The 26,873-nt window shown below is 48.8% G+C and overlaps 3 protein-coding genes across 4 annotated transcripts in view; 1 reads left to right on the forward strand and 2 right to left on the reverse strand.

Annotated features, from left to right (window-relative positions):
• Positions 1–482: 482 nt before the first annotated feature.
• On the reverse strand, positions 483–7,796 carry TBL2 (transducin beta like 2). 2 transcript variants are annotated; one of them, XM_035140065.3, is made up of 7 exons: positions 7,622–7,796; positions 6,911–7,041; positions 5,998–6,182; positions 4,803–4,954; positions 3,963–4,089; positions 2,126–2,278; positions 483–1,032 (listed from the first exon to the last, which is right to left on the reverse strand). In XM_035140065.3, exons 1-7 carry the CDS (start codon positions 7,773–7,775, stop codon positions 576–578), a joined length of 1,359 nt encoding a protein of 452 aa, XP_034995956.1. In that variant the 5' UTR covers positions 7,776–7,796; the 3' UTR covers positions 483–575. The 2 variants fall into 2 exon arrangements, with proteins under 2 accessions (XP_034995956.1, XP_034995955.1); XM_035140064.3 differs by having other exon boundaries at positions 4,803–4,957.
• A 1,389-nt stretch (positions 7,797–9,185) lies between these two features.
• On the forward strand, positions 9,186–18,888 carry BUD23 (BUD23 rRNA methyltransferase and ribosome maturation factor). Its single transcript, XM_035139472.3, has 12 exons — positions 9,186–9,259; positions 10,371–10,408; positions 10,977–11,072; positions 11,956–12,038; positions 12,621–12,717; positions 12,839–12,935; positions 13,273–13,323; positions 14,018–14,103; positions 14,683–14,728; positions 14,882–14,940; positions 16,743–16,832; positions 18,278–18,888. The coding sequence occupies exons 1-12, from the start codon at positions 9,212–9,214 to the stop codon at positions 18,330–18,332; spliced, it is 846 nt and encodes a 281-aa protein (XP_034995363.1). The 5' UTR covers positions 9,186–9,211; the 3' UTR covers positions 18,333–18,888.
• Positions 18,889–19,482: 594 nt separating this feature from the next.
• STX1A (syntaxin 1A) overlaps positions 19,483–26,873 on the reverse strand; it is a 41,498-nt gene continuing 34,107 nt past the window's right edge. The window contains exons 9-10 of the mRNA XM_035139470.3: positions 23,791–23,901; positions 19,483–22,409 (exon numbers count right to left, since the gene is read on the reverse strand). Of these exons, the coding sequence (XP_034995361.1) occupies positions 22,332–22,409; positions 23,791–23,901 (189 nt within the window). The 3' untranslated portion in view covers positions 19,483–22,331. The remainder of the gene's footprint in view (positions 22,410–23,790; positions 23,902–26,873) is intronic.

The following is a 26,873-nucleotide window of genomic DNA, read 5'->3' on the forward strand; positions in this document are numbered from 1 at the left end:
TCCCAGCTCCTGCCAACCTAGCAGTTTGAAAGCACGTCAAAGTGCAAGTAGATAAATAGGTACCGCTCCAAGCGGGAAGGTAAACGGTGTTTCCGTGTGCTGCTCTGGTTCGCCAGAAGTGGCTTTGTCATGCTGGCCACATGACCTGGAAGCTGTACGCCGGCTCCTTCGGCCAATAATGCAAGATGAGCGCCGCAATCCCAGAGTCGGTCACGACTGGACCTAATGGTCAGGGGTCCCTTTACCTTTACGGTATGCTGTGTTGGAGCAAGGCCTACACCCCACACCCTTAAAAAGACAGCTAGCCCTGCTCTCTTGTGGCATGTAGGGACAGATGTGCTCTTGGGATGGCTCAGACCCAAGTGGGAACAGGTCAAAATTTTTTTTTCATGCCCTGTATTAGAGGCTTAGTCTGGAAATGAGCAATGCTCCTCTGCCTTTCTTGTGGTGATAGGCTTAATCAAACTTTGGGAGAACGACAGTTGTGCAAAACATATTTTATTAGCCGTCTCTCTGACATGAAAATCCTAGCCCTGGGTCTGCCCAGCAGAAGCCACCCCTGCTCTGGGAAGGGCTCAGTTGCCCTTGCCATAGATGGCGTCCAGAGCGTTCTGGGCACTTGTGACCTGCTGCTGCAGTCTCTGCTTTGTCGACTCGTTAGTGGCCTTTTTCAGCAGGGCCTTCATTTCCTCCACCACAGCCCGGTAGCCGGTTGTGTTATGGAAGACGCGGATAGCCCGGTCTCCGCAGGAAGCCAGGAAGCGGCTGCTCACATCGAAGGCCAAGTCTGTGATGTGCTCGCCATGGACGCCCTCAAAGTGCTCCTCTTCCTCGCCATTCCGGGTATTGTAAACAAAGATGCTGGTCCTGCTGGAGATGGCCAGGGCTCGGGCGTCAGGGGACAGGGCGATGCGACAGGGCTCTGCCACCTGGCACCGACCTGTCAGGAGCAGGTACGGGTCCTGCTGCTTTTTGTATTCGACATCTGTGTCCCAGAGTTTCCATGTTCCATCCTTCGAAACCGTTGCCATCCTGGGTTTGGGGGTGGGGGGTGGGGAAGGAAAGTAGACATTACCCTCTGGCTGAAGTCTGAGCTGTAGAGAGGATGTCCCATCAAGTCACCATCAGCTTCTTGCTTATGGCTGGCTGGGTTCCTCACCTCTGCTTTATAACCAGTGTTCTGCTGGCTTTGGGGTGTCAGAGTCAAGCTGTGAAATTCAGCTTTGGTTTAAATTCATTGTTACTCACCTGGCTGCCACATTATTTCCGGGCCCAATTCATATTGCTCACATTGGTGGTTTAAAGCCCTAAATCAGGCATCCCCAAACTTCGGCCCTCCAGATGTGTTGGACTACAATTCCCATCTTCCCTGACCACTGGTCCTGTTAGCTAGGGATCATGGGAGTTGTAGGCCAAAACATCTGGAGGGCCGCAGTTTGGGGATGCCTGCCCTAAATGATTCAGGCGCAAAACACCTGAAAGACTAGTGCCTCCTTCCCTACAGACGCTCTTGGGTCAGCAGAGGGAGACCTCTTGGTAGTTCCTTCACCTTCAGAGGCTTGGAGGGTGGTGGCCTGGGAGATGGGCAGCCACTGAGCTGTGGAACTCCCTGCCACATCTGTTGCCTTCATTATACAGCTTCCAGAGGATGCTGAAGATACACCTCTTTGCTACCCTGGCTTTTGACACCTGAGGTGTATGCTTTTAGGAGCCACCTTATTTTTATGGTTGTATTTTGATCGTTTTTAATATTGTGTTTTAATGCTGTAACCAGTCCCAGGACCTTAAGGTGCAGGGTGGGTAATAAATAAATTAACAACAACAACGGTCTGAAACCTCATTTAGCATAGAAGCCTCATGAAATAACCAAACCAGGATGCTTGTCCCTGGGCATGGAGGTCAGTGCTATGGCGTAACTTCAAACATTGGAAGGAGGTTCCTTCTGGCTGCTTAGTTATAGGGGAGGAGATGCAGGCAAGAGGAGGCCAGTCCAAAGGGCCTCCTGGCCACACCCACCCAGCGCAGCAGATAACCAGGAGCGCTCCTTGGAGGAGTCAGCAGGTAACAAACACAGGACACAGAACTACCAGAGGGAAGTGCAGCTGGAAGAGGGTTCCTCACTTACCGCCTGGAGTCATTGGAGAAAGAGAAGGAATACACGCCAGCAGTGTGCCCCTTCAGCTCAAAGGCCCTGGTCACCTCCCGGAAGTCCCCACTCTTGGTGAAACACACCTCCCATACCTTCACATCGGGAGTAAAGCCACACGATGCAACAAACCTGGAGGAAAGGGAAGAAGCCACAGGGGACGGAAGTGTCCTGTTATTCCCAAGCCAGGCTGTGCCAAATCAATTGCACCAACCAGCCTTGAAAGTTGCCTCTTTCCAGTTGCTCCCGACCACTCTTGCCTCATATTCCTGGGAACAGCATATGTAAGGCTTGTTCATGTTACACTAAAGGCATGTATAAGCTTTCTCTGCACACATTCACGTGTTTGTGTGAAAGTGTATACCTGTTGATCTGCAGAGCTCATCTCTTTTGCATACAGATTGTACCTGTGTTGAAAGCAACCTGAGAAAAGTTCAATAGTATGTCTTGACTTCGGTGAAGCATGTCAAAGTTTCCCATTATATTCTTGTTGACAGTGTGGTATAGTGATTAAAATGTCGAGCTAGGACCTGGGAGACCAGGATTCAAATTCCCACTTGGCCATGAAGCTCACTGGGTGATCCTGGGCTGGTCAATGCCTCTTAACCTAAGCTACCTCACAGGGTTATTGTGGGGATTAAATGAGGGAGAGAACCATGTGTGCCACCATGAACTCTTTGGAGGAATATAAATGCAATAAATAAATAAGTTAGAAAAGGAGTGTTTGGACACTACTGAGGTTGGAGCCACATGAAGCAACTGTACTCATTGATGGCTGCTGTGTCTTAACCGTGTGTGTGTCTGTTTTGTGTGGAGTGCCACAGGGCTTTGTCCTACGCCTTTTGCTAATATTTTTTATAAACGATCTGGATCAGGGAGTAGAGAGGATGCTCATCAAATCTGCCAATGACACAAAGCTAGGAGAGAGAAAGAAAGCTAACACTACCCTAGTTAGGCCACATCTGAATTCTGGACAACACATTTTAAGGAGGATACTGAAAAACTTTCTCCTGAGGAAGGTGACTAGGATGGTGAGGAGTTTGGAAATCAAATCCTGTGAGTAACAGCTGAATGAGTTGAGTTTGTTTAGCCTGGAGAGGAGAAAACGGGGGTGTGGGTGGAAGAGATAAGAGAAAGGGCAGCCGTCTTCAAATATCTGAGGGGCTTAGAAAATGGAGCAAATTTTTATGCTGTTGCTCCAGGGGTCTACAGTGGGTGGAAACTTCAGGGAACGTAAGAGGAATCTTGAGAGTGTGACAGACCCTCTTTCACTGGAGGGATTTAAGCAGAGGCTGAGTTGTCATGTGGCAGGAAACCTGTTGTTGCCTCCTGCCTTGTAGACCCAACACCAATGAAGGTCTACAGCAGGCATAGGCAAACTCTGGCCCTCCAAATGTTTGGAACTACAATTCCCATCATCCCTAGCTAACAGGACCAGTGGTCAGGAAAGATGGGAATTGTACCCCCAAACATCTGGAGGGGGGCTCATTGGTCTAGAGCAGGTATAGGCAACCTTGGCTCTCCAGATGTTTTGGAACCACAACTCCCATGATCCCTAGCTAACAGGGCCAGTGCTCAGGAATCATGTGAGTTGTAGTTCCAAAACATCTGGAGAGCCAAGGTTGCCTATGCCTGGTCCAGAGGTTCTCCAAGGACTGTTCCATGATTCTATTAACTCTTTGGTATTAGATCAGAGCTAATTCTGGAGATGTGCCTTTGGCTTTCCTGGCTCATGGGGGAATACAAGCAACTGACTGCCCTGAGTGTGGGCAAGCAGTAGAGAGCAGCTCAGCTGCGTAGCCGACACAACCCTTACCTTCCACAGGGTGACACAGCTGAAAAGGTGTTGTTCATCTGGTTGGTGTTGATGGTGGCGAGGATGTCCCCCTTTGTGTCCAAGATGAGAATGGTGGTGTCACTGAAGGCGGCCATGATGTACTTCCCTGGGGAAGGAGAGACAAGTGATCAATGGCAAAGAACTGCTAGCCATGGTTAATCTTGACCGCAGCGGCAGCACTGCAGGCACCCAGAAAGGAATGCCGCTCAAGATCATCTTTGAATATGAAGACGTTTGGTATAAAGGGCAGAGGATAATGCCAATGAAGATGATATATTAGAACTGCCATACACAGAATGAAATGAAAAGAAAGATTATATTCTCACTTGGAAGTTTCACACAACATGAATGGAAATTGTTAAGAGTGCAGCTGATAATTGATTTTGGGTAACACATTGTAATTGGAGATAATTTAAAATAGTTAATGCAGTAATATTAGAAGCCAAGGTTGCACCAACAATGGTGAGTGGGAAATCATTTAATTAAAATTGTATTAATTTGGTATTCATTCGTAATAATTTGTGAAAATGGGGTTGTAATTTGGAAAATCAATGAAAAATAATTGGCAAAACACACACACACAAACGTCAGAAACCATGGGAAGGGAGAGGGCTTTTGTGGTCCAGACCTGCTTGTGGGTTTCTTACTGGGACACCTGGCTGGCCACCATGAGGACAGGATGCTGAACTAGACAGGCCTTTGGCCTGATGCAGCTGTTTTTTATTAGGTTCTCATTGGCTCTCCCCAACCAATTCAACTCTGGGTACTTAGGAAGCCAAACCCTAGAAAAGAAAGAGAGCCCCCTCCACTCTTCCATACCTGTGTCTGCAACTCCAATGTTGATGATGGGGGCTCTGTGCAGCTTTGGGAAGTCTTCTGGAAGTGCGGCGTATGTGAAGCTGCCGTCTTCCTTCTTCGTCATTTTGAACAGCCTGAAGGTGTCTCCATTGGCCAGCCACGCAATAAAGGCTCTGCTTGAAGAAAGGAGAGGCAGTGCCTGTAAGCAGCACAAGTAAAAGCTGCTCCAGCAACCTCAGGGTCATCCCTCAGTCCTGGGTGCTTTGCCAGTGTTTCCATTATTGCTCCTGGAAGTAAATCTGGCTGGGTGTTGTATGGGCACCTGTGCTGTCCTCCTTCAGCATTCCCCTAATCAAACTCCAATGCCAGTTCAATGTTAACATAAGGCTGGCAGGGGACTAGAGTAGCGAGGAAGAAGCTTGACAACAGGCCCACTCCATCTCTGCTGTTACAGCAAAGGACAGTGGCTTGGACCAGCAGTAGCAGACCTGGACAGGTGGTCACTGCTGACACCCCCTACTCCAGGATAGAATTTACTAACACTGATTTGTAGGAATTGACCCCCTCCCCACCCTCACTGCTTGGAATGAGCTAGTTTGCTTAGTTCCAAAATCTCTGAGCTACACCTCCCGTAAATGCTGACTGAACAGAATGTGAATTATATTTGTTGTGGGGTATAATTTTGAACAATTTTTATTTCACAGTCATTCCTTTATGTGTGTATCTTCCCCTCGTCAGACTTTTTGGACCTTTCAAGCTTAAATATAATAACTGCTGGGAAAAACAAACTAAACACATCACATTCCACTGTGGTTTTGAAAAATGTTTTCTTACTCTTCTTAAATATATCTTATAATTCCACCACAGCAGCTTATAACATTCTGAAGGCTGGTTTTTTGTTTGCAGAGAATCATTTGGACAAACGAAATGACTGTGAACTGAACTGAACTGAACTGGTTCATTTTGTAAGGAGACAGACATGAACTGGAATTAGTTGCTTTGGGGCATGCTGAACTTGAACTAGCTCTAGCTCCTACCTCCTTTAAAAAAAAAAAAAAGGGCTGATGACTCCACCGATCAACCTGAGCTGCTGGTAATTCTAATCCCTCCTCCCCATCTTCTTGGAAAGGACCAACTAGTCTGCAATTTCAGCTGTAAAGAGGAGGAGGAGGAGGAGCAAAGCTGATTGTCCCATGGTCAGGTGCAGCCTCCCCACCTGGAGTCTGGGTAGAAGCGGACCAAAGTGGCATGGTCCAGCTCTACATTGGCTCGCATGCAGCGGTGCTCCCGCTCCAGGAAGTCCTTGGTGCTCCAGATGCGGACGGTGCGGTCATCAGAACAGGACGCCAGGTACTTCCCATTGCTGCTGAAATCCAGGCAGGTGATGCTCCCGCTGTGGCCCTGAAAAATGCAAAGAGGATCAACTTTTGGCCTCTCAACACGCTAAAAGTGGAAGGAATACAGAGGTGCTCCATCCTGGGGCACAGGGAGCAAAGAGCTGGTTGCCATGCTGCAAAAGTGTTTGTTTATTGATTTGATTTACATCTCATCTCTTCTCCAAAGAGCTCAAAGTGGTGTACATGGTTCTCTCCCTCATTTAATTCCCACAACAACTTTGTGAGGTAGCTTAGGCTGAGAGGTGCTGATTGGCCAGAGTCAGCAAGTGAGCTTCATGGCTGAGTGCAGATTTGTACCCTTGTCTCCCAAATCCTTGTATGATATTCTAACTACTACACCACCCCCGGCTCTCTCAGGTTATAATCTTCCCCACTATTGTGAGCTTTTTGCATTTCTAATCTACTGGCTCTTATATTTTTCTGCAATGTGCATGCATGTATGTGAGGAGAAAGGAGGATCCAATATTTCCAGAAACCCAGAAGGATTCTGAAGGGGCAAACCCCATCACTAGATAAAGACCAACTGGCAGGGCATCTGCTTTGCATGCAGAAAATTCAATTCCTGGCATATCCAGGTAGGGCTGGCAGCAACTCCCGGCCTAAAAACCCTGGACTAGCACTGCCGATAGGTTTCTGACTTGGTATAAAGGTAAACTTCCTACATAAGATTAGCCCACTCCTTTCCCCGCAAAACACAGAACACAAGCTGTAGCGTAGCCTGCCAAGCCTCACTTTGAGTGCCGAAGCCAGGAGCGGGTGGGTGAAGGTGTGTTGCTGGGGCTTCTCTTTGCGGATCCGCTGAAGCTGCTTCTGCTTCTTCGGGACTACTGTTTTGCTGGCTGCTTCACTGTTCACATCCTGATCTACAGAATACAATTGAAGAAAGTCTTATTTTAAAAATAGATAAGACGGACTACACAATCAGCATTTCCCCAGAATTTAGAAAAGCAAGGCCAGATGCAGGACCATTTTTTCGAAATAGATTGTAAGTGTCCAAACGTACTAAGGTAGCTTGAAAACACAACTTACAATGCTATGAAAAAGCCAGTAATCCACCTAGCTGGAGAAGGCACGTATCTGCTTTGCCTGCAGAAGCTCTTAGGTAAAATCCCTGGTGTCTCCAGGTAAGGCTGGAAAAGGCTCCCCATCTGAAACCCTGGAAACCCACTGCCCGCCATACTGAGATAAATTATATGAAATTTAGCCCAAATTATGTAATTATATTGAATTTCACCTAAATTGTGTTTATATCATTACACATACTGACCTAAACCATTTTATGCAACCAATATAATTGAATATTATATACGAGGCACTACTTTCATCCTGGAATTTTGGTACGGCTCAGCCTAGCGGCCCATTTTGCCGCTGGGGAAAAGTGAGGACTCCCGAAGGGGGTGTGGGTCGCCTTAAGCCCCGCCCCTCCTCCTCTCGCGCTCTCACCGTCGATCGTGACGGGCTCCGTCCCCTTCCGGCTGGGCTCCGCTTCCTCCGTCCTCCGCCTCAGCAGGACTAGCACCAGCCAGAGAACGAGGCCGCCGAGGACCAGTGACAGCCCCGCCAGCCACGCCGAACCCGGCACAGCCGCCACCTCCATCTTCCCTCCCGCCACCTTCTCGCTTTAGCCACCTCAGCGCGCGGCACCAAGCCTGACGGGGACGCGCGCGGCACCGCCGCCGACCAATGGGTGGCGAGTTCCGCCGCGTGCGCGCTCGCTAGCCGCCGTCAGTCATGCGCCGAAGCGGTTCTGAGGCGGAGGGGCGCGCGCGCAAAAGTAGCCTTCGCGGGATTGGCCACGCACTGTGCACTGATTGGGCCGCAAAGAGGATTCGGGTCTAAAGTAGGATAGAGAAATTGCGGTTACCATTAAACTTCGTTTTTTGGGGGGGGGGGATTCCCTCGTCCTTTTATTCCCGAGGGGAAGAAGCGACAGCTGTCCATGTATACTTGAATAAATAGCGATATCCATGATTTTAAAGCTTCATTCGTTTTAATACGCACACACATCACTATGCCGCCTATTAAGATTTCTAGGCGTGGTACAAAAAAGACATGCAAGATGTATATACTGTAGCAAATAAAATGTCAGACCCAGCCCGCTAGGAGTCACGGCACAAGCCATTATTGATTGATTGATTTTAATTGGGATGGGGTGGTTTTTAAAATTTAAACTGCGAGCTCTCTTTTTATTGAAATTAGTTGGGGAGACTTTGATTCTACATTCCCTTATACTGTACATATTTTTGGTCTCTCGTAGCATTGCATGCCGCTTTGCGGAGGAAGATAGTCCTCATCTATCTGAAGGGCTACTTGCCCCCCAAGGCAAACATCCTGGAAAGGAAGGGGGAGGGGTGCTTGGAGTCGCACGCGGTTGGATCGCCACGTGTCTTGCTACGTTAACAGAGGACAGTCGACCCTCCGCTATGAAAGGCTGCCCGATCCAAGCCCGGTTTAAAGGTGAAGACCGACTCTGAGATCTCTTATGAGAAGCGATTTCTAAAACAAATACATGAAGGGGCTTCCTACAGTCCACAGTGGGCAGATCTAGCAACTGCACTTGATTCATTCATTTATTTATTATATCCCACTATTTTTCTCCAAGGAGTTCAAGGTGGCGTGCATCGTTATCCTTCCCCTTATGTTAATCCCCACAACAACCGTATAAAGTAGGCTGAGATTGCCCTCCCAAGGTGGGGAGCGATGGGCAAGAGGCCACCTCGTGCACCTAAAAAAAGCCTCTATGCCCTTGACTTGCACTCAAAAGGCTCATTCACAGAACCAAGCCGGCAAGAATACAATTACACAACATGCTACAGCCTATGCAACACTTGTGTAGCCTCCGGATAAAGCGACTCGATTCGCTCCGCAACCCTCTTGATCAAATGGGAAATTCAGTAGGAAGGAAGGAAGGACGAACCTGGAAATAGGCTATCCAGGAAGTAGGATTGCCCTCTTGGGGATTCTCTCCTGATCTCTGCAGCTGCGACAGCTTCTGTGTCGCACGAGTGTGACGTAGAAGACAAGCGCTGAAGCATGGCGGCCAGCGGCAAGAGGCCCGAGCATCGCGGGCCCCCCGAACTAGTGAGAGAGGGGAGAGGGAGAGGGAGGCGGGGGTGAGGACTACCAGGGGCTGGTGGAGCGCTCGTACCTGTAAGCCCCCAGGACCAAGAATGGAGCCTCCAAGCACAGAGGCAATCTACCTTTGGGCAAAACTTTATAGAGGTTGCCTCCATGTCTTGCTGCTAGGGTGGTTCCTTCCATCCTCCTTGGAGCCACCTGGGTGGCCAATGTGAGAAACAGAAGACGCCCAGGTGTCAGCTGTATCGGTCTATGCCAACCTGGTGTCCTCCAGATGGTTCTGGAGTACAGCACCTGTCAGCCAGACTAATGGACGTTGTAACACAGTTCACTTGGAGGGCTCCAGGTTGCCGACTGAGCTGTGTGGTGGCGGGGAATGGATCTCTCTTTTTTATGAGCTGAGAAATTCCTCAGTTGCTGTTAACTCTGATAATCAGAAAGAACCTCCCATGTTCGGAGGCAGTCCATCTTGTGAAAATGAAGCTGAATGTTGGAAGATTCAGGGCAGATAAAAGGAAGGAGTAGCTCACAAAGTGCCTGTTTGAACTATGGAACTCATTCCCACAGGAGGCAGCAATGGCCACCAACTTGGATGGCCTTGAAAGAAGATTGGACAAATTCATCAAGGCCACAAGTGATGATGGCTGTGCTCTGCCTGTACAGTCAGTCAGAGGCTTCTGAATACAGTGGTACCTCGACTTACGAATTTAATCCGTTCCGAACAGACCTTCATAAGTCGAAAAATTCGTAAGTTGAAGCCAATGGGGAATTTTTTTAAAAAAAATTCGCAAGTCAAAAAAATCCTATCTAAACCGCATCCCAAATGGCGGATGGAACTGTGTAACTCAAAACATTCGTAAGTCGAGTCATTCGTAAGTTGAGGTACCACTGTACCAGTTGCTGGAAGCCATAGGAATGAAGAGTTGCTGTTGCGCTTAGGTCTTGCTTGTGGCTTTCACTTTGGAGCATCTGGTTGGCCACTGAGAACAGAATGCGTGACTAGATGGGCCATTGGCCTGATCCAGCAGGCTCTTATGTTCTTGTTAGTCAGATCCATAAGGGTGCTTACATTCTCTCTTCAATGCAAACCCCCCATTTCTCTTTCTTTTCCCAGTTCTACGATGAGACTGAAGCCCGAAAATACACACACAAGTAAGGCAGCCTTGGGCTGAGGAAAGCAGCTATTCTCTTTTTTGAACCTATTTGTTTAAAGAGCTTTTAAAGCATGTCTTAAAACATTGGTTTTTAAAGTGGGTGGTGCCCTTTGGGGGTGCTCTAAGAGACAGGGTCCTTGGAGGTGTAAAAATGGATGGAGAAAAAAATGCATAGAGGATGTCCTTGATTTAAAAGAAAGACAAGGTGACTGTTCTGGAGGTAGTAGCTAAACTGTTTTTGAGGAGCAGGATATATGGAAGAGTTGTGGTGGTCTGTAAATAGATGCTAGTAATTCAGTCCCCAACAAATGTCAGTGGTTGTCATCTCCCCCATCCATACAGACAGACACAATTTTTTTCCTACTGCATGGCATTGGTGTGATATGGCTTTTGTCCTGTCCCCCTTAACACTGGAACACCTGTTTTACCACTTAAACATCTGGGATAGGTGCAATGCCTGTGTGTGCTCTCCCACCCCCCCCCTACCCCACCCAAGCTGCCTTGCAGACATCCAAGAGGAGTTGGGGTTTGTTCACTGCTTGTTTTGGGGCATTTCCATTCTCCAGCTCTCGAATGATTGAGATCCAGTCGCAGATGTCCGAACGGGCTGTGGAGCTGCTGGGTCTCCCGGAGGACCGGCCCTGTTTCTTGCTGGATGTTGGGTGAGCTTGCTGCATTGTACCTTTAAGTGTGTTGCTGCTTCTTTCTCTAAACTGCCAGCATGGGAGGGCAGTTTCTTTTTTGAACCCAGCTTCCAAAATTTAGTTTTGGTCTTGTCCATCTTATGTAGGAGGTTATGCTTATTCCAGACAGTAAGTTTGGGTTGGGGTGCTGAATAGTTAAGGAGCCTGTCCATCACGGGAACATAAATACAAAGAAAAGTCCTTCTTTAGTTAAAGCTATAGGATTCACTCCCTTTAAAAGTAGGAGTGGACACCAGTTTGGATGGCTGTGGAAGAGGATTCAGCTATCAAATCGCTACTGGCCCTGATGGCTACAATCTTCCTCTGCCCTTGGAAGCAGTATGCTGGAAGACTCACAAGCTGTTCTTATGGAACTCCTTCCCACTGGAGGTTGTGATGGTTGCCTACTTGAGAGGCTGTAGAGGGGGATTAGACAAAATCACAAAGGATAATACGGCTATTGAAGGCCATTCTGGATATGCTTTACCTCCATGGTCGGGGGCAGCAATGTTTCGGAATACCAATTGCTGGGAACCTCAGGAAGGGAGAGAGTTCTGTTGTGCTCAGGTCCTGTTTGGTGGCTTCCCAGAAGAGGCATTTGGTTGGCCTCTGTGAGAATAGGATACTGGACTAAATGAGCCGCTTTTGGGCTGATGCAGCAGTGACAGGGCTCTCCTTTCAGTAAGCTTCCTTATGCTGAGCCAGACTTATGCTGCTTAGTCCAGATGTTGGGCAGAGAAAGTTCTGTGAAAGGGGCTTGGGCAGGTGCTATTGAATGCCTGAATCCTGTTTGGCTCCTGCTAAGAGATGAAAACCAGTCGATGTTTCATTATTTCTTAACCTGTGCTGCTCTTCCGGCCAGGTGTGGTTCTGGTCTGAGTGGTGATTACATCTCCGAGGAAGGACACTGTTGGGTTGGCATGGACATCAGCTCTGCCATGTTGGGTAAGTAGAACTTTTCCCCATTACAAGAGATGCATTTCAATCCTACATGTGTTTCCACTTGGCCAGCATATGCTAATGGAAAGGGGTCTCTGAGATGCGTATTTTTAATATTACCTATATTTCTTTGTAATTAGTGTCTCTTCCCTATTAAAGCCCTGCCTGTTTTCCATTTCATTTAGTCTGCTTATTTGGTAGTTTAAAGAGTATAATCCTAGCCAGCTAGCTTACTATTGTCTGTGTGGAACCCATTCTTTTACAGGAGCTGTTTCTTAAATCTTGCTGGTAACTAGATTACTTGTGCTGTCCTTTATAATCAATACTAGCAGCTCAGGTTGTCTCCTTGATGCTTTCCAGGACCTGTTTGAAATAAGTACTACTGTAGATGAGGAAAGTTCATTTAGGAGAATGTTTTATATTGAGTGATACCAGCCGTACTGATGCCATGATCTACAGTAATAAACATGCAAAAAGTTCTGATTGACACCCTTATTTACACGCCCCTTTGGCTTGAGGTGTCCTGCCTTGGACTGGTCAGAACTGGCAGGAGTGGTAAAATCCTCTTGTACTCTTAATCCTACACAGATGTAGCTGCAGAACGAGAAGTGGAGGGTGACTTGATGCTGGGAGACATGGGCCAGGGCATCCCCTTCCGGCCAGGAACCTTTGATGGTTGCATCAGGTAGGATAACTCTGCTGAGAACTTCACTCACCAGCAAATGCAGAATGAGATTCCACTGAGAAAGGTCATTGAGGACAGGCGTTCCCTTGCTGACTGGACTCCCCGTTTTTCCTCCTTGCAGTATTTCTGCAGTGCAGTGGCTATGCAATGCTGACAAGAAGACCCACAGCCCCCCAAAGCGGCTGTATCGGTTTTTCTCGACTCTCTATACTGCTTTGGTAAGGGTTTCTCAAACCTGCTTCTTCCAAACCATCTGTGAGGGAAAAGCCTCTTTTGCACATTTAACTTGCACAGTTTCAACTATATGTTGGCAAGTTGGGAGCGCTCTTGCTAGATCTTGTGGGAAGTTGGATTGTCCTGTGAGATCTGGGACTGATCCTGGGATTACGTTGGAGTTTGGGGGAGAAGTGACCAAAGAGGGTCACTTCTCCCCCAAACCCTCAATAATCCAAATGTGCCCACAGGCCTAAGAAGTTTAGAGACTCCCAATAGAGACGCTTGGCCAGATAGAAGGATGCTCCATAGGCTGTTTTTGACTGTCCTTTCTTCATACAGGCCCGAGGAGCCCGTGCCGTCCTCCAGCTGTACCCAGAAAACTCTCAGCAGGTGCGTCTCCTGTGGGAACTGTGGGGTGGGGTGGGGGGGGGGTAGGCCTGGCACAGCCAGAGGCCCAGAGCTGCCAGGGATAGGCTGAAGGAGGCTTTTGGAGGTTGAGGCTCTGGATAGATCTGCAAGGGCCTGCTGCTCTTGGTTCTGTGCTGTGCCTGGAGATGTGACACCCTCAAGGACTCTTTGGGGGCTCATATAGGAGTTGGTTTGCAGGGGCCTAGTGTCATTGGCACCCTTTGGCATGTAGCCAGCTTTTTCCCCACAAGTTGATGGTGTTTAGCGAAGCCTGGTGAGGCTCTGCTGGAATTTATTTGCATTTCTATTTCACCCTTTTCTCAAAGTTGGCGTACATGGTTCTTCCCTCCCTCATCCATAGAGGAGAAAGCTGTCAGTGGCCACTAGCCATGCTAGTAGAATCCATATCTCAGGGATTCTTTAGCTGTCATTCTTGCACTGCAGGGGGTTGGACTAGATGACCCTTGGTGTCCTTTCCAACTATTTGATTCTTCCCGATGCCTGACTACGTGTGGCTTAGCTGAAGTTGTGGTTCCCTAATCCCCAGTCGGGTAGAGAGACAAAGAATCTGGAGTTAAAGGATTGGCAGGGTTGGCATGCTAAGAAGGTCCCATTAGAGGAGGGAGCCCCCTGCCCCGGCTGCTCAGACTCACCTGTCTTCCGTTTCTCCTGCCAGCTGGAACTCATCACCTCCCAAGCCATGAAGGCTGGCTTCACAGGCGGCATGGTGATTGACTACCCCAACAGCGCCAAAGCCAAGAAGTGAGTCCTCTTCCATTTGGAGACCAGGGAGGGCTCTTTGTTCTGCCTTCCATATTGCCTGGGGAGGCTTTTGCAGGGCCAGAGCAATGCAGGGGGGTTGCCAGAAACTGACTCTTTCTGCGCTGCCCTGCCTGTGATGGCGAGCAATCTTACATGAGGGATGCATTCAAATCCTGTATACCAAACCTAGTAGTCATGGAGGCCTCTAAGGAGAAGGAGGCACCCAAAGCAATCTAGTTCACTCCTGTGTGACAGCTGGCTTCCTTGAGACTTTAATCGAGGCCTCTCCTTTCCCGGGCAAATCGCTCAGAAAGGCATTTCATCTTCCGGCTGCGCTTCATCTGGAGAATGCAACCTCCTGGAGTGGAGAGCTAAGGAAAAACTTTTCCGGCAACATTGGAAAGCAGCTACTTCTGATGAGGGTTGACAGTCAAGGGGGCAGATAGGCAGACTAGTAGCTCCTCTCTGAATAAAGTAACTCCTTGTGGGCTGTCAGGAGAACTTGGTGCACAAGTAAAAAAATATATATATGTTCCCCTTTTTCAGATTCTCCTTATTTTGTGTCTCTTTTTCTCCCAGGTTCTTTCTCTGTCTTTTTGTTGGTGCAGCAGATGCGTTGCCAAAGGTAACAATCTGTGGGGCTATTGGGGGTGGGCCAGGGGGTGCACCAGAGATGCAGGAGAGGGTTTGCTCTGAACAATAAAAGCAGCTGCATCGCTCTGGTTTTCTCATCTCCCCTGATGTGCTGTGTGTGTGTTTTCCCGCTTTCCCCCGACAGGGTCTTGGCACAGAATGCAGTGATGAGGAGACTGCGAGGGCAAAGTTTACCAATGAAAGGTACTGAGTCAGGGTTGGGAGAGGCCACAGGGACAGCGCTGTTCACCTTGAATCGGGGAGGCTGTAGGGGACCCGGAGGAAGGGGGAGCTTGCTGTCACAGCTTAACTCAGGGGTAGGCAACCTAAGGCCCGTGGGCCGGATGCGGTCCAATTGCCTTCTCAATCTGGCCCACGGACGGTCTGGGAATCAGCATGTTTTTACATGAGTAGAATGTGTCCTTTTATTTAAAATGCATCTCTGGGTTATTTGTGGGGCATAGGAATTCGTCCCCCCCCCCAATATAGTCCAGCCCACCACATGGTCTGAGGGGCGATGGACTGGCCCACGGCTTTAAAAGGTTGCTTAACTGCATGAAAGCATGCCACTCTTTAATGTAGGGGATTTATTGATAACCATAACGTATGAAGTGTCTGCTGGATCAGGCCAATGGCCCATTTAGTCCAGCATTCTGCTCTCAGTTATCAACCAGGTGCCCCAACTGGGAAACTTGCAAGTAGGATTTAGGCACAAGGGCCCTCTCCCCTCTTGACCTCAGTTCTCCCAACCGTGCAATGGGAACAATAGTGGTATATCTCTTAAGGTGGCTGTGAGGAGCCACAACTCCTTTTAACAGGCTGTCTAAAGCAGTGGTTCCCAAATGCTTTTGAGCCACCACCCTCTTGCTTCCATAAACTCACCTCCAGTTCTCGGTTCCCCATAAAAAGCATAGTTCAGAATAGCATTTTGTACGACCCCCTAAAGAAGACGATGGCTCAATAAAATTCAAAACACTAGCACAATTAATTGCGCATTCATTCAAAATCCAGTACAAACTATTTATTTGAATTATTTCAACAAGACTGATGAATCTGATCCCGGGATAACAACTTTTCAAAGTCTGATAAAGTCTGATAAGTCATTGACACTTCCTGCACCCCCCTAGGTAATCCCCCCTCAGCCAGGGGGTGCTACTTCCCACTTTGGCAACCACTGATCTAAAGCAGTTGAGCTGCCCTTTCTGGACTGTGTAGGCTTTGCACACACCCCATCAGCAAATGTCTCCCCCCTTGCAGCTGCATAAGGCGAGACCCACCCTCTGCGGCTTGGGGGACAGACATAGAGTAAGAGCCAGAGGTTCTTCATCATGGCACCCGGAAGCTCCTGGTTGCTATGTTTTCCTGCCTCATACAGCCTGCCCTGCAAGTGTCTCAGCCCTCCTATGAGAGCCCAGCGAATCCCTGGAATAGCAGACTGAAGATTATCAGGGACTTCTGGCTAATAACTCCCAAAGCCGGATGACCGAGCTACTGTCAATCCACAAATAGGACAGCAGCAAGCAGGACTCAAACAAGGGCAACGTCCCTTCCTATAGTTTCTAGCAACTGGCATTCAGAAGCAACACTACCTCTGACCTTGGAGACAGAGCACAGCCATCCTGGCCAGCAGCCATCGATAGCCCGCTCCTCCTTCATGAATTTGTCGAATGCTCTTTGAAAGCCCTCCAAGTTGGTAGCCATCACTTCCTCCTGCGGGAGAGTTCCGTTGTTCTAACTACTTGGCACATGAAGAAGTCCTTTATCTGTCTTAAACCTTCCAATATTCAGCTTCATTGGATTTTTTTTAACTGTCTAGTTTCAGTGGCATTTGTTGTTGTTTTAAAACCTGTGATGGTTGCCGAAAGGGATACTTCTAAAACACTTCACAGGCAGTATAGTGATCCATTTATTTTTAAAAGTGCCCCTTGGCGAGTCAGTGGCAGGACCAACATGGTGGTGGAGGAGACGGGGGCTGGTTCCTGACTTCATCCTTGTTCCCTTCCAAGGACACGGTTCAAGAACATCAAAGGGAAGTCTGCAAAGAAGAGCCGGGACTGGGTCTTCGAGAAGAAGGAACGGAGGCGGCGGCAGGGCAGGTAAGCCTGGCCTCTCTATCCTGGGTGCATGGGGGCACCCTTGGGTGTAGGCAGGTCATCTAAGGTGGTAAAATTTTAATGGAGGGGTTGCATTTGCCCTCAATCTGTGGGCGGCATGCGTTCAGCAGCTGTGGTTATTGTCGTGGATTTTTGGCCAGTTAGGATGTGAAGCACAGCTTTATCAGGTTAAGCAGGGGTAGTAAGTTCCAAAGGCGTCTCTAAGAGCAGGCCAGCTTTTGACAAGCTTGCAAATGAACCCATCAGAGCACAGGCAGACTTTCAAGGCCACGCAACAGGCAGAAGTTGCCATTAGGTTTCAGGCAACGACTTTGCCAGGGAGAGCAAAAAGTAACATCCCAGGCTACAGAGAGGGAAAGCATGGCCTTATGAAAATAACTAGCAAATTCCTTCACACGTCTTCAGAAACCTGGGCTGCTTTTTTGCAACACCCCCCCCCTTCCCAATGTTAAAACCATTTTTGCTGCCTATACTCCAGCAAGCTTTCCCACACACACACAAAGGCTCCCTTCCTCAGCTGAGGACGAGGGGCTTTCCCCTCCTACCCTGCTTATCAACCAATCAATCTAACGGATTGGGAAGGGAACAATTTGCAGCCCCAAGAACCCATCCAGCGTTTGGTCTTGCGGGGGTTGTGTGCTGAGGGTGGCACTTGGCGCTCCCTACCAGAGTAGATCCGTTCATTTATTTATTTCATAAAACTGATTCGCATAAAGCCCTCAAAGCAGTTTGCAGGGAGCGGTAAACCCCAATAAAATTAACAACTTAAAGACTTTTAGTAAAGCTAAAGCAATAGGCTGAAAACAGATTAAAATTTGCATCAACTTTCTAATCATCTGGGTAGGCCTGTCTAAAAAGAAGGTGCATGCCTGATATCACTAGGCAGGGAGTTCCAAAGTGCAGGTGCTGCCACACTAGTTCTTATATATGCAGAATGGGTTTTACATGGCATCTGTAAGAGTGCCCGTTCTGTTGATTGAAGCAGTCAAGTGGACGTATAGTGGAACCTCCCTTTGATAGTGTAATCCGTTCCAGAAGTCCATTTGACTTCCGAAACGTTCGAAAACTGAGGATCAAAGGGCTGTCAGCAAGTTCAATGGGGAAAATTGAGAAACACACCTCGGAAGCCGTTCGACTTCCGAGGCGCGTTCGAAAACGGAAGCATTTACTTCTGGGTTTTCAGCTTTCGGCTTCTGAAACGTTCAGCAGCCAAGACGTTCGAAAACAGAGGTTTGACTTGTATACGGGGTAAAGTGATTCCATAAGTAAAAAGATCCCAAGTTGTTAAGGGCTTGACTAACACCTTGAACCTGGCCAGGTAGCAAATAGGCAAACAGATTTATATGCTGACAAGATAAAGATGGTCAAATCCTTCCCCCTTCCTCACATACCCCATTACCCTTTCTTCTTTCACGCTTTCCCTGCAGGGATGTCCGGGCAGACACAAAGTACACTGGCCGGAAGCGGCGGCCTCACTTCTGATCACAATGCCGTTGATCATGGCATGGAGCATTTCAGCACCAGTCTGCAGCCTCTAAAGAGGGATGTGATATCAGCCACTGGATTTTCACGTGGGACACTTGACTCCCTCCAGACTGGGAACGTCCTTTCACCAGACCCAGCAAGGACTGCTTTGAAGAGACAAAAAAGTAGCATCTGCCCAATTTTGCTGCGGGGGGGGTGTGGTTCCTTCTGCCTGCTGCAAGATGGTGGCTCGTCTTTTCCAGAGCCCTCCATCCCAGGCAGTGTTTCAGAGGAGGCCTCGTCTTTTACCACTCTAGGAGGCGGGGAGATGTGATTCCCCTCTGCTAGAAAAGTGCCAGGCTAAAATAAAATGCTTTGAAACACAGGGTAGTATATGCTGGGGGTGGGGAATATTTTGCCCCCCCCCTCCTCCTGATGTTGCTGAACTACAACCACCATCATCCCTGACAGATGGGAGTTTGAGTCCAGGACTATCTGGAAGAGGGCTGCAGATATTTCCCACCCAAAGACAGAAAGCTTTGTGGCAGCGGCTATTAAAAGATTAAAAAACCAACAACCCTTTCCTGAGATGTTGGATTACTAGATCAAGTGGGGCTGGCTGTATGCGGGGTTCTCTGAGCTCAATCTCCACCCCCCCGCCCTTGACTCGCAGACTTTTAAATTAAGCCACCCTGTTTAGGGAAGCTTTTAATCTTTAAGAGGGCTACAGGTTCCCTGCCTATGTGTGCACTTATCCTGCTCACTTGCTATTGTCCAAACCCCTTGTTCTCCCCTATAAACTTTTTGGAAGTAGCCCGGCTCCTTTGGGCAGGTAAAACATTTAAAGACTCATGGAGAAAACCACACTGCCTGGGGGCATGTAGGCCTCTCAGCTGCCGGAAAAGCTGAGCTCTCCATGCTGAAGGTCCTTAAGATTTCATAACACCCACAGAAAGGGCTCAAGGGCCAGAGAACGGTAAGAGTTGGATTTTCAGGAATAACTTCTGCATCTCTTCACCTTCCCCAACTCCTAAAACCTAAGCATTGAGGCATGTCAGTAGCCTTCCTGTATGTTAGAGAGGGACAGAGTTTTTAAACCAGGTGGCTGCATAGTCAACAGGAGGGCAACACCCCCACCTTCCAAACACACAGAGGAGCCAGGAAACACTTCACAGATATAAACACTTTTTTGTTTAATTCTACATAAAATCCCATCCAGGAAAGGAAGCTGCTTTTCCACCTGAAGTTTTATAGAGGGGGTTGTGGCGTAAAGGGTAAACTAAGCAGGCCAGAACGTCAGAAGAAGGCAACAGACGGACGGACAGTTCCACATCCACAAAGGCAGGAGAGCGAGGCAGCTTGTGAGGACAGACACACAGAGAGAGAGAGAAGGACACTTGGCTTCACACAGCAACACAGCGATGCTACGAGACTCCAGGGGAGGCCTCCACAAAGATGGATCAATAAATGTCCTTTTCCTGTGAGGAGGCGGAATACTGGTGGTGGCACTTCAGGGCTCTCTGAATTAAAAAACAAAATACACACATACACACCCCAACAACTGGCAGGTTTGTTGTCTTGGAGGGCAGAACAGCTTCCAGAGCACAGACACATCACAGATGGCTCAGGTTTTGACATGCAAGGAAAGCAGGGAAGGTCTGGAGGAGGAGCAAAGCAGCAGAGGCCACCAATGGCCAAATGCCGCCATGCCAGGCTGCGTGCAGAAGATTTAGGGCCAGGAAATGCGGGGAAGAAGAAAGCGGATGGCAGAGAGCAAAGTCTACAAACGTAAATTGCATGTGCTCTGCAGAAAGGGGGTCTTTGGCCCCTGCCCCAGCTGATGCCGGGGGAAGGAAGGTCTGTGGTCCTGCAGCAAGAGAGAGGGAGACAACGTTCTCAGGCTGCAGAAGGACCACACAGTTGTTGATGCAACTGCCGTGCGGACTCTCAAAAAAATGGCAGGCCGGAGCCCGGAGTAGTTCTGCAGTAGGTGCAGCTGAGGTCCTCTCGGGGGCGGAGCAGGCCTCATCCTGCTCGTTCCAGGGCCTCGGCTTGTGAGCAGAGCACATTCAGGAGGCAGAGCAAACGCCTTGTTAAAAGGGTCCCATTGCACTCCGATGGCTAAGGGAGGAGAGCGCTCTGGATCCAGACAATGGCAGTGTTGCTTTTCTCCAAGAGACCTGCTGGTGCTGGGAAGCAGCTGGAAGAGCAGAGTTAAAAGACCGGGGTGCAGGGTGGGGGTTGGCACTTGCTGCATTGCATATGTAACTGGCACCACCCTTAATGGGCTCTGGGGGAGGGAGGGAGGGCAGAAACCCCTCTCCTTGTGGCAGGGACGGGAGCCAGCTATGGCTCTCTGGATGTTGGGCTGCAACTCCCATTATGGCCATGCTGCTCGGGGCTGTTGGGAGTCCTGCATTGCAGGGAGTTGGCCTAGATGAGCCTTTTGGTGCCTTATAGTTCTGCGGTTCTATGAGTTTGGAAGGCAGGAACATCTGGTTTCCCACCCATGTGCAGCCCGCAGCTTCTCTCCTGACCCCCTGGCCCAGGGACAGATGGTGGATTCAACACAGGTTCTGCGTTTCCAAAGGGTTAGCTATTTGCTCAGTCGCCCCTGGGAGCAGCATGCCCCCGTCACCTACTGCTAGCAGGCACAACCGTCTGTGTGCGCTTTTGGCTTGTAGCAAAGAGGAAAAATGTGGCAGAGGGAGTAACTGGTCTGGCAAGGTGCACACAAACTCACGCAGAGAGCCGCTAGACACAGCCTTGCACAGGGCAGGGAACCTGTGGACCTCCGGGTGTTGACTCCTAGCAGCCAGCACAGAGGTGCAGAGTCAAAAGGGACCCCAATGGGTCATCTATTCCAACTCCCTGCAATGCAGGAATGGTGAGGGATGATGGGAGTTGAGAGGCCAGAAACATTTGGGGAAGCCGGAGATGAGCAGCTCGAGAAACTCAGTTACAGATCTTAAGTCCATGGAGGGTTTCCCTGAGAGGGTAAAGCTGCCCACATGTGAAGTGTTGAATCGGTGCCACTTGGAACGTTTTGGAAATTCTAGAAGGAGGCGCCGTTTCACACCTGGAAATTCAGAACACGAGCTTTGCTGCTGTAGGGCTTGAGAGAGACAGAGCCACAGCACATTTGGACAGGAAGATTCATGGACTGCAAACCGCAACCCCCTCCACCCCCCCAAAAACCAGGACGCTATTCAGCATAGGCCTGAAAACCTTGAGAGAGAACATCTAAAAATAATGGGGACGTAGCGTTGACAGCCTGCTTCTGTTGACAGGTGGCTCCTGCCTACTTCTAAAAGTGTCTGTCCTTTATAAAAAATAAAAACATTGCATTTGATTTAAATCTAGAGTTGCACACCACCCCGCGGCCGCCTTAAGTGAAAAGGTGGCATCCTGTTTTCAATACATAGGCAGGCCTTGACGGTGCAGGGCAAGAGGCAGGCCTCACAAGCTCTCCTGATGCTGAGGGGACGAGACAAGAACCTGGCTCAGAGCAAGACAGAAGGGAGCAAGAAACAACAGGCCAGCCTGCCCATTCTGTGGCTGGAGAGATCAGGGGGTGGAGAGAAAGAGAAAATCTTGGCCCCTCCCCTGGGAGAGAGCAGGATCCAATTTTGCACACCTTTGTTGGCAAACTCACCTTTGAAGGCAAAGAGGAAAGAGAAGAAAAAGAGGGACCTCACTGGGATGGAAAGAAAACAGAGAGGAGGGGAGTCGTTGGCCAGTGGAAGCAAAAGGGGGGGTGTCCCTCTGAAGAGATCAGGTGGGGAAATTGCATGTGTCTGTGGCCTTCCTCCCGCCCCCCACCCCACTGCACTGGACACGCAGCATTAACACGAACAATCATGCATAAGAGATGGGAGCAGTGCTGGTGGGCCAGTTCCCCCCTGGGGTGGTGGCTGCTGCTTCCGCTGCAGGGTCTGGGGGTTGCGGCTGTCTGGCTGGGCCCAGGCACTCTCCACCTCTGCGTTCCCCCCTCCAAAAAAAGAGAGTCTTGGGCTTCTAGCCGAAAATCCCGCCAACCGTTGAGGCGATCACAATGCCCAGCACCACGCAGCAAATGATGATCATGATCTTCTTCTGCAAGGAGAGAAGGAGAACATCAGACAAGCTCTAGATTGGGTCAGGCCAGTTGCCCCTCTAGTCCAGCCTCCTGTTCTTGCAATGGCCAACCAGATGCCCCCAAAGGAAACCCACAAACAGGATCTGAGTGCAGCAACAACTCTCCCCCACCTGTGGTTTCCAGCAACTCACATTCAGGAGCATTGCTGCCTCTGACTGGAGGCAGAGCAGAGGCATTCTGGCAAGTACCTGTGGGTAGCCAATTTGGCCAATTCTCCCCCCCCCCCCATCTATAATAATTTTATTAAGTTTTCAATTTTACATTTCAAAATAAACTTTAAAATATCCAGTGACTTCTCTCCTCCTTCCATGGTTCACTTTACGTATCATAAGGTAAAGGTAAAGAGACCCCTGACCATTAAGTCCAGTCGTGACCAACTCTGGGGTTGTGGCGCTCATATTGCGTTATTGGCTGAGGGAGCTGGCGTACAGCTTCCAGGTCATGTGGCCAACATGACAAAGCCGCTTCTGCTGAACCAGAGCAGTGCACGGAAATGCCGTTTATTTTCCCATCGGAGCGGTACCTATTTATCTACTTGCACTTTGACGTGCTTTCGAACTGCTAGGTTGGCAGGAGCTGGGACCAAGCAACGGGAGCTCACCCCGTTGCGGGGATTCGAACCGTCGACCTTCTAGATTGGCAAGCCCTAGGCTCTGTGTGATTTAACCCACAGCGCCACCCGCGTCCCTCTTTACGTATCATACGTCCCTGCATATTTTACTACAACCATTCAAATCACTTTTCCACTTTTACATCCGTCAAAATTTTATTATGTTGAACTTATCTTAGTGCTGCCAGCATTTTCAGCTGTATAGTTATTTCCCATATATTCAATAAATATTCTTTAAATGAATGTTCTTCTTGCTCTCTTATTCTGTATGTTAAATCTAAAAGTTCTTGATAATCTGTCAATTTAAGTCCCTCTTTAGTTCGGACCTCGCTCACTTTCCACTTTGTTGTTGCATACATAAATAACCTTTCCTGACACCTAGGTTATCCCCAACAAAAAGGATTCTGGGTTTTTTTTTGGGGGGGGGGAAGTACTTTTCAACATTTCCCCCCAATTCATTATAAATCATTTCCCAATACACTTTTACCTTTTTACATGTCCACCAAGTGTGGAAAAAACATTCCCTCTGCTTCTTTACACTTCCAACACGTATCTGATTCTGTTTTATAAATCTTAGCCAACCTACTTGGAGTTAAATACCATCTATGGAGCCAGACCGCGATGTTTGGCTGGTGATACACCGCGATGTGGAAAAGCTGGTATCACCCAACCCTGTTGGTAGCCTTTGATGCCTGCAATGCTGCTTTAACTGCAAGGCACTAACTTACCCGCCTGGCTTTGCTCTGGTACTTGACTGCTTTCTTGGTGTCCGAGACAGCCCTCTCCACGTAGTCCACCGAGTGCTCCACGTTGTATTCAATGCGGTCAATCATCTCGCCCTACGCAGCGGAGGACGCACATACGTTGCTGTTTTAACAAAGCCGCTGGCAGCGACCTCTGGGTGCTCCCCTTTCCCTCCTGCCTGCTCACAAATATCTTCATTGGGGGTTTGCAGGAGGGCAGATTCTCCCACTTCCCATTCCAAGGCGTTCAGTCCCAGACCTGCCAGTAGGGAGTCGGAAGGAGAGAAGGAGGAGGAAAAGGATTAAATTGAGAGCCAGTGCAGTATAGTGGTTAGAGTGTTGGACTAGGACCTTGGAGATCAAGGCTCAAATCCTCCCCGCTCGGCCATGAAGATGACTGGGTGACCTCGGGCCAGTTACTGCCTCTCAGCCTAGCCTACCTCGCAGGGTTGTTGTGGGGATTAAATGGGCAGAACCATGTCCTGCCACCTTGAGCTCCATGGAGGGAAAAAAAAAAGGTAGGATGCAAATGCAATAAATAAAAAAAGAATAAATCATGGGGCAACAGGGAGTCTGGTTTTGCACAGAAAACATTCAAAGAGACAGGAGGGAAAGGTTCCACAAAGTCAGTGAAACAAAGACCACACATGTTCCAGCAGCACACCAGGAAGGCAGCAACAGTAAGGACCACGGATGCATGCAGGAAGGAACACAGACGCAGCACAACACATTCCCAGGTCTTACTTCTCTTGACCCACCTTGCCTGGCAAAACCAGAAATGGGTGCCCTCCCAAGGTAGCACATACTGCCCATACCATGCTATTCCACGGCACAGCTGAGGAAGGAGGCTGAAACTTCTTCCCCATGCCCCCTGATCCTGTTTCCCCATGGGGGGGGGGCAGAGCGAATTGATCCACAACAGGGACTAGAAGCATAGTGAGCCTTCTACTGCATGCACATAAATTGAGAGATGTCAAGCAGGGCTCTGGTTTCAGAGGGCTGTATCCCACACCTAGCCCTACTCAGAGCAGGAAATAACTGAAGAAGAGCTCCAGTGGATCAGGTCAAAGGGGCCCATCGAATCCAGCATCCTGCTCTCACAGTGGCCACCCAGATGGCCCAATGGGAAACCCACAAGTACCGTAGGACCCGAGCACAAGAGCCCTCTCCCCTCCTGTGGTTTTCAGCAACTGGTTTTCAGAAGCATCACTGCCTCCACGGCTCATAGTCACCCGTGACTCTCTCCTCCTCCACGAATTCCTCTAATCCTCTTTTAAAGCCATCTAGGTCGGTGGCTGCCACTGCCTCCTGCGGGACTTCGGCGCTGTGCGAAGAAGTCCTTCCTTTTACCCTGAGTCCTGAGTCTTCCAACATCCGGTTTCCTTACGATTGCCCACCTGTTCTATCTAGTCTTCACTTCCCACTGGCGTCATAGGGGACACACAACACCCGGCATGCAGGGACAGCACAGCCATGCAGCAGCCTCAGTGCAGGGAGCTGGGGGGAGGGGACATTACCTGCCAATGCCTAGGTGCCCTTCTCCAGGTGTGCACGGCAGCGTGGGGGGGATAGAAAGAGGGGTCAGGAGGGGCAGGCACTGAGCTCCAGGAATGGGGGGGGGGTTGTCATCAGCCCTGCTCTGCTCAGAGAAGACCCACTGAAATCAACAGGCCTACATTAGTCATGCCATTCAGTGGGTCTACTCTTGAGTAGGACTAAAGTTGCAGAAAACCCTGCTTTGTTCTCACCTCAAAGGAGTCTGGTTTTTTCCCCCCTTTTTCCATTATTTCATTCATGATCCTTTTGAGTTTAGGGATAATTATATCTTCCATTTTTTTGTAATAATTTACTGTTATTCCATCGGGGCCCGGTCATTTCCCCACTTTCATTTTCCTTATTACGTCCCTGATTTCCTCCATCTCTACACCCATGTTTAAATTATTTAATTCGGCCCCTTCAATTTCTGGATTTTGTTTTCTCTAAGATATTTTTTAAATTTTATCCTCTTCCTTGTGATCTGACTCATATAGGAAACCTCTTCAAGGTATTGCATTGCAAGGCACCTCATTTTGATGGGGCCCACAGACCTTGATTTACACATGCTAATTTATTTTTAAATATGCTAATTTATTTTTTAAATATCACAGAAGGGAAGGGAAGCAACTCCCCTTCCCACCCATCCAATAAAGCCCTCAATTGATTTGCACCGTAGCCAGATCCCCACAAAAAATCTATTTAGCCCTCCAATTTATTCAACCCCCCCCATCAGAATTCATTTATTGCAGGGGGGTTGGACTATACGACACTTTGGACTCCTTCCAGCTTTATGATCCTATGGTATCTACAAAAAATCGTTCTAAATTAATCCCCCAAATGAATATCCTACCCACTAACTCAGATTTCATTTTATCTTTATTCATTAGATGTATATATTCCGCCCCCCCTTCATCACAAAGGTCTCAAGAGGGTGGTTCACAGGATAAAAACACAAGGTAAAAACACAGGTAAATAGTTAAAACAAAAACAACAAAAAGCAACACCCCCCTCCCACAAACATATGTAAAAGATCACAGATACCCATTTCAATACACCCAAAGTACGGTAATTGGCCCACCTGGAAACAATTGGGGGTCCCATGAGCCCCCACCCAACTGACTCTGCTCTAATTCACTGGCTGCATTTTGCAGCCGGAAGTGGGAGCAGACAAAATTTGCAACCCTATGCTATGTGTTTTGCCAAAGATTTCTAGGGGAGATAGGCAAGGGGGTGGGGAGCGGCTTGCAGCCTGAAAATCTCCCAGAGATAATGAATAAAACAAATACCATTAGATGTACTGCTGGATAAGTGTTTAATGGTTCTTGTATTCGTATTTGTTTAAAAACCAATAAAAATTGTTTTAATAAAATAAGTTTGGGAAACCCTGATCTACACTGACAGACAGCAGCTCTCCAAGGTTTCAGGTGCAGGGGTCTTTGCTTTCCCTTCACCAGCAGGTCAACAGGTGGATAGAAACAATGTAAAATTCAGAGTTAAAAACAGTTAAAATACACAACAAGGATAGGGTGGGA

The sequence above is a fragment of the Zootoca vivipara genome, chromosome 14 (genome assembly GCF_965207765.1).
Source record: "Zootoca vivipara chromosome 14, rZooViv2.hap1.1, whole genome shotgun sequence".
Lineage (NCBI taxonomy): Eukaryota > Metazoa > Chordata > Lepidosauria > Squamata > Lacertidae > Zootoca > Zootoca vivipara.

What these genes read in the sequence shown, in the direction of transcription:
- BUD23 (XM_035139472.3), top strand. Translation starts at nt 9,212, where the DNA reads ATGGCGGCCAGCGGCAAGAGGCCCGAGCATCGCGGGCCCCCCGAACTA. An exon ending in ACCCAGAAAACTCTCAGCAG is followed by an intron (nt 13,324 to 14,017) that starts GTGCGTCTCCTG and finishes TTCTCCTGCCAG; the next exon opens with CTGGAACTCATCACCTCCCA. An exon ending in AACAGCGCCAAAGCCAAGAA is followed by an intron (nt 14,104 to 14,682) that starts GTGAGTCCTCTT and finishes TTTTTCTCCCAG; the next exon opens with GTTCTTTCTCTGTCTTTTTG.
- TBL2 (XM_035140064.3), bottom strand. Translation starts at nt 7,775, where the DNA reads ATGGAGGTGGCGGCTGTGCCGGGTTCGGCGTGGCTGGCGGGGCTGTCA. An exon ending in TCCTGGCTTCGGCACTCAAA is followed by an intron (nt 6,183 to 6,910) that starts GTGAGGCTTGGC and finishes TGCATTTTTCAG; the next exon opens with GGCCACAGCGGGAGCATCAC. An exon ending in GCTGTGTCACCCTGTGGAAG is followed by an intron (nt 2,279 to 3,962) that starts GTAAGGGTTGTG and finishes CCTTTCCTCCAG; the next exon opens with GTTTGTTGCATCGTGTGGCT.